Source organism: Populus nigra, chromosome 3, assembly GCF_951802175.1.
Source record: "Populus nigra chromosome 3, ddPopNigr1.1, whole genome shotgun sequence".
Taxonomy (NCBI): domain Eukaryota; kingdom Viridiplantae; phylum Streptophyta; class Magnoliopsida; order Malpighiales; family Salicaceae; genus Populus; species Populus nigra.
Window position 1 is genome coordinate 15,997,650 of NC_084854.1, and position 6,241 is coordinate 16,003,890.

The 6,241-nt window shown below is 34.5% G+C and overlaps 1 protein-coding gene across 3 annotated transcripts; it reads left to right on the forward strand.

The window, feature by feature from the left end:
• Positions 1-426: 426 nt before the first annotated feature.
• LOC133687975 (thylakoid membrane protein TERC, chloroplastic) lies at positions 427-5,945 on the forward strand. Of its 3 annotated transcripts, XM_062107334.1 has the most exons (15): positions 429-736; positions 812-892; positions 981-1,117; positions 1,198-1,274; positions 1,876-1,963; positions 2,122-2,202; positions 2,287-2,343; positions 2,662-2,743; positions 3,300-3,349; positions 3,499-3,555; positions 3,709-3,787; positions 4,292-4,350; positions 5,050-5,107; positions 5,193-5,331; positions 5,703-5,945. In XM_062107334.1, exons 1-14 carry the CDS (start codon positions 616-618, stop codon positions 5,282-5,284), a joined length of 1,119 nt encoding a protein of 372 aa, XP_061963318.1. In that variant the 5' UTR covers positions 429-615; the 3' UTR covers positions 5,285-5,331; positions 5,703-5,945. The 3 variants fall into 3 exon arrangements, 2 of the variants coding, with proteins under 2 accessions (XP_061963319.1, XP_061963318.1); XR_009841070.1 differs by lacking the exon at positions 5,050-5,107 and having other exon boundaries at positions 428-736; XM_062107335.1 differs by lacking the exons at positions 5,050-5,107; positions 5,193-5,331; positions 5,703-5,945 and having other exon boundaries at positions 427-736; positions 4,202-4,333.
• Positions 5,946-6,241: the final 296 nt, after the last annotated feature.

Below are 6,241 nucleotides of genomic sequence, written 5' to 3' on the forward strand. Positions count from 1 at the left end.
GTGTGTTTATCTCTGGTATTCTTGACTTGATATTTAATTAAAAAAACATCCTAATAACATTAAGATTTATGGTGCATAAAAGCCTCCATTTTTACATTTTAAATTTATAATTAGAATTTTTCTTACTGTTTCAAAACATTTGATAGCATTTTATTTGTGTATTTTTTTTAGTATCATTTATTTTACATTATAATTATAAGTGTTTTTTAAAAAATTAGATTTTTTTTATTTGTTTTAAATTAATATATTTATAATGTTTTTGGATATTTTAATGTGTTAATAGTAAAAATAATTTTTTAAAAATAAAAAAATATATTATTTTAATATATTCTTAAAGGAAAAAATATTACACGCTCGCGGTGAATCGCTGGCCAGGTAACTTTTGTCTATCTGCTTGTTACGCAAACCTAGAACACAGGAGCTGGAACTTGTAGTGCTGCTGGATCGCACAAGAGACTGTTAAATAAACCAAACCATCTCTCTCTCTCTCTCTCTCTCTCTCTCATTCTCATTCTCATTGCTCCATAGTCCATAACTCCATTCCCTTTTTTCTTATTTGGAATTTCAACTCCAAATTCTCCATCTAAACTACAAATCCCTAAAAAAAAAAACACAATGAGATTAACTTCAGTAATCCACAATAATAGCATCATTCCACTCTCCCTCAAGGTTTCGCCAGCTAATTACACTTCTAGTGTCCAATTCTCTCATCCTCATTTCCCTTCTTTCAATTCAGGTCCACTCTCTCCCTCCCTCTCTTTACATTTGCATGAAATCAGTTTTTAATCGTTGTTCCAATGTTGAATTGCAGTTATTAGCAAACGCCGTGGCCAGAATTCTCCAATTTCATGTGCAAGAGGCACTGAACAGGAGGATGATCTATCCCCTTCAGGTTTTTGTACCATTTTTTAAGGGATTATAGCTTTGTTCATATAAATTGTGCGTATCATTTGCTTTTGTTTTCCTCTTTAAATCTGCAGAAGCTGTGAAGACGAGTTCTCAGACACGTGATGATGTTGAGAAATTTATTACCTCTACTGCTCCCCCTTCTGTGGATAAAGCAGAGGAGAAAGTTAAAGGAAATTATAAGACATCGATTAAAACTGTTGCTTTATGTGTAAGTGATTTTGTGCATCCTGAATCTGTTGGTTCCGTCATTGTCTAGCTTCGAATAAATGTATTCAATGGTTCTTGCAGGTGTGCACTGCTGTGGCATTTGGCTTTGGTGTTGGTTTGAAAGATGGTGTTGGCAAGGCGTCTGAGTTTTTTGCCGGGTACCATAATTTTACCCTGTGAAACCCCCACCCCCACTTTTTTTTTTCCCTGTTGATTCGACACATGTTTTGTTGTTTATTTTGGATTTTCTTTTTATATTATGCATCATGTTAAGATTTAGGACCTACAAGAATTAAAAAAAAAGGTGCTAAAATGTAAGAATGAAGGAAAATGAGATTGTGAGAGTACGAAACAGGTGCTATTATTGTCCTGGAAAGGATCTATGTATGTAGTAGGTATTGTGTAGTGAAAAATTTTATGCTCAGTTGCTTAGCCTTGGTCTGTATTTTGGCTTTCATGGAACCCTCTTTATTAATCTGTATTGATGGGAATGGAGAATTGATAGGAATATAGTATGAAGCTCCAGAAAAGATGCGGTTGGTGAAACTAGCTAGTTCTGGGCCGTTTCTTTAATAAGCATTTTTTCACTGCATATATTTTGCATTTTAAACTTTAATTTCTACAATTGTTTCTGCTAAGTGTTGTCCAAAATAGCTATTTTCTTTGACTTCTTTGTTTGATATCTTGTCTTGCATTTGCCACTCTGTACCATTAAGCTTGAGTGATATCCACCATAATGAATATCATGGATCATTTCAGGTATATTTTGGAGCAAAGCTTGTCGGTGGACAATCTATTTGTCTTTGTTCTGATTTTCAAGTATTTTAAAGTGCCACTTATGTATCAGGTAATGCAATGGCTTTCTATTTACAACATGAACATTATGATCATACATAATGCAGTCTTGGACTCCCAATCTATCATTCATGAATATTTTTATCCATACACCCCAATACATTCCATGTCAACTGTGATAATGGAAAATTTGATGTGTTGGAAATATAGAATCGGGTGCTTTCATATGGAATTGCTGGAGCAATCATCTTCCGTCTGTCATTGATACTTCTTGGAACAGCTACTCTCCAGGTAAATCCCTAGTTGAGAGGCAAGTTTTTGCATTTTCTCCGTCTATGAACTCTTTTTTCTGATTTTTCTGTTTTGATGTTTTAGAGGTTTGAGGCAGTCAACCTATTCCTGGCTACAATACTCCTTTACTCATCTTTCAAGGTGACATATCTTTTCTACGAGGACATAGAAACTATTGGTGATCTATGCCTTCCATTTCCTTAATTACTTTTCAAAATGGGCTATAAAGACAAGAAATATCCTAGCTCTTTAGCTGGTTTTGTTGGGATTTCACTGTGGGCCAGATATCAGGTCTCTTCTTGAGCCTGGAAACCACCTCCATTATTGCATATTTCAATTTTTGGTTGTTGAATCTGTCATTTTTGTGACAGTTTATTTCACCTACAGCATGTAGCCCTTTGTGTTAATTCCCATTGCTTAAATTAATGTAGACTTATTGCTTTCCTTGTGTAACTGTAGCTATTTGCCACTGAAGAGGATGACAGCGACCTATCAGACAACTTTATAGTGAAGACGTGCCAGAGATTTATCCCTGTCACTTGTAATGTCCTTCTGTGCGACATTTACTTTCTTTAAAGTTTGTTTTTGATCCTTGAAATTATTAGAGACTTCCATCGAACAAATTAGACCTCAAAATATGAGGAAACCTAGATCCAGAACTTCAGATTTCCAGGAAGCCCCACTATGGTTAGAAATAGACCAATTAGTCTAATGTCGATGAAAGTGCCTAGAGGTCCTCGATGATAAGATATGAGAATGACAATTGTCATTCAGTATCATTTTGAAATGGTTTTTTCTTTTGTTGATTGGAATCAAAAGAACCAAGACTCAACAAACTTTAACTCCATTAAAAGTTGAAGGGTCAAAATAATTAGGGACCCCCCCTCCAAAAAAGAAAAAAGAAAAAAACCTCTCTTGCTTTCTCTCTACATCATAAAAGTATATTGCTTATGTAATTTCGTTATGTTGACATATTGTGTTAGCCTTCCATAAACAAACAAACAAAAACTTAAGGGTCAAAATATATTGAGTCACAAACTTTGAACTGATTTATAGTTACAATATTTTTGATATTTTTTTTGTCCTTAATGTTGCAGCTAATTATGATGGGAACAAATTCATAACACGTGAGGATGGTTTGTGGAAAGTAAGTCATTCATGACATGGAAATGGTCCAACTAGTTACGCTAGTGCATGAAAAATAATATCACATCATAAACTTAGCATAGAGGCTTTTATACATCGTAAATTATACTAAGTACTTTATTTCTAACAGGCATCAACCATTTTGGGCAGGCTACACCCTTACTTCTGACAGTAGCAGTTATTGAGCTCAGTGATATAGCATTTGCTGTAGGTTCTCTTTTTCTTCATCTCTGTGACACCTGCACACACACAGGAAAATAACTGTATATATCCACACATATTTACTATGTATGTAAATATGAATGGATTTGCTGATTGATGTTGTCTATAGAATGTTCACACATTGTTCATGTTCTTTAGGTTGACTCCATACCAGCTGTTTTTGGTGTTACACGGGATCCTTTCATAGTTTTTTCTTCTAATCTCTTTGCCATTTTAGGTAATTCTATTTTGTTTTAATATTAGGCTTACAATTGTTAATTCCATATCTGAGATAAAATCATAGCATTTAGAATTTGGATATGTTTCTCTATTTTTCCTTTTCTTGGTCCAAACACACACACACACACACACACACACAAAAGAACAGAAAAGAAAAGAAAAGAAAAGAAAAGAGAAAGGGATGAAAGAAAGAAGAAAATCTCTCTCTATGCGTGTCCATTGCCACTCCACTTAGTACTTGGCAAAACCAAAAAAAATTCAATGTTTTTAGGCTACCAGTCCTGCACATCCTGTGTGCCTCTGATACAATATATTTCAACATATGGTTTGGTTTTGCATCTTCAATTTTAAACTGCTATTGCCTTGTATCTGTGTTCTTCTACAATTGAGTTACCTTATAATTGAACCACAGATGTATCTGTACTGATTATGGAATACTTCTGAAGTCAAATAAGAGATGACTCCATTAGAGGCTGATTGGCCACATTCCTGTCTAATGTAGGTCTGAGGTCTCTTTACACACTAATTTCTGAGGGTATGGCAGATTTGGAGTATTTACAGGTAAATTGTTTTTATTGTTTACATGAATCATTGACTTCTGCCGTGTACTCCACTTTAATTTTGTGCAAGAATCATGATGCACCAGTTTTCATGGGTTCTTAGTTGTGTTTGTTTTAGCTCATTTCCTTCATTTTATAGTTTTTGTGGTTTGTTCCATGCTAGAACCATTAATAGACAATCTAGGTTGCCATATTAAATATTTCTATTAGATGAAAGCTGTTCATGCTAGGGATGATGTAGTTCGGAATAAATACAACGAACTTTTATGTTTTGATGTTCTGTCAAGGAGAAACAACCTTAAATATCAAAATTTCCTAGATGGCAAAATGTTTTTGCTCAAATGAGAGATCAGGGTAAGATAGGAAAGCACATGAGAGGACCTTCTCTGTAATTGAATTCTATCAACCGCAAGTCACTTGCAATTCTCTATACAATTGCATCATCTATCCACTCAATACCCATAAGGATTTCTTACATGCAGACACATCAAGCCTTAGATAAAATTCATGTTCTGGTTTGGGCAAGGTTAATCTGTGAAACATCCAAGGAATGAGAGGAGTGTACCTCCTTTGTGCAGTTCATAAACTAACTTGCTGTCACTTTGTCCAGTTATTGCAGTCACTCTATGTTGACAAGTATGAATCTATATTCTATACTTACAGGATCTTTTTTTTTGTGTCTTGCGTTTGTGTTCCTCAGCCATCGATAGCTATTGTTCTAGGTTTCATTGGATGCAAAATGATTCTGGATTTTATGGGTGGGATCTTCTAGCCCTTTACTGGTTCTACTTTCTGATAAATTTTCATTTCACTCAAGCTCAAGATTTCATTTTTTTAATGCAGGTTTTCACATATCAACAGAGGCGTCCCTTGGATTTGTGGCAACAAGTCTTGGTGCAGGCGTCCTATTGAGTCTAATGAAGAAGTCTGACTAGTTAAAGAAGCAATATGGATCCAAATATTCTTTGCTACAACATAAGTGGTAAAATTGTTTCATTTGTTTTTTCCTTTCTTGTTCACTTTACAAGATGTATGAGCCTCAGTAAGAAACTGCTCCAAATGGGAGTTTGTTACGGGGAAGTCTCATCATATATCCTAATGGATTATTTTTAAAATCTCTGAGATTACATGTGCAACTCTTGTATAAAGGGCAATTCTCCTTGCCTTGTTTTGCTCATTCCACATTTTATAACTAAGTTTTTTCCTATCTAATGACTTGAATTTGTTGGCTCTTTCTGCATTATGTGGCTTTTCTACAATTTCAAGAATGGTAGTTAGCTGAATATCCTTGACAGAATAACATCTTAATACTTACAAGTCCAAATTTATGATGCTATTCCTGTATATTTGCAGGCAACATATAATGTGGCACAATGGAGGATCATTGAAGGAAAAGCAAATGAATAAACAACCGAGTAAACCATGTATAAACACTATTATCAAGCACACCTATTAACTGGATCATACCTTTTATCATGTGTAATACTCATATGCTCCTGATCCAGTTTCTCTCTCTTGAAATATTGTTTCTTGAACTTTTAATACACGAGCTCCCTTGGCTATAAAGAGATAGTGGACTTCAGTTAAGTATGAAAACCCTGGTTGAGAATGGTTTTACCACCCCTTTGACATTGATCAAGATCTCACGCCACTGGAAGTAACTGTATTCTCTTGCTATTTTAGTACTGGGAATGCATGCCATATTTCATGATTTTAAGTGCATTTAAGGTCCTGTTTAGTAATACAGCTTCATTGCTTTCGACAGTAAAAGCATCAAAATGATGATTTTTAAAGTGATTTTAGATGGTTTTGATATGAAGATGTCAAACCCAATAAAAAACACCTAAAATTAAAGCATTAATTTAATGCATTGTAAAGTGAAAAACACCTAC

Excerpts from the sequence above, each read along its gene's own strand:
- LOC133687975 (XM_062107334.1), top strand. The coding sequence starts at position 616 with ATGAGATTAACTTCAGTAATCCACAATAATAGCATCATTCCACTCTCC. Across the intron at positions 1,275-1,875 it reads GCGTCTGAGTTTTTTGCCGG|GTATATTTTGGAGCAAAGCT; the intron begins GTACCATAATTT and ends GGATCATTTCAG. Across the intron at positions 2,203-2,286 it reads TTGGAACAGCTACTCTCCAG|AGGTTTGAGGCAGTCAACCT; the intron begins GTAAATCCCTAG and ends TTGATGTTTTAG.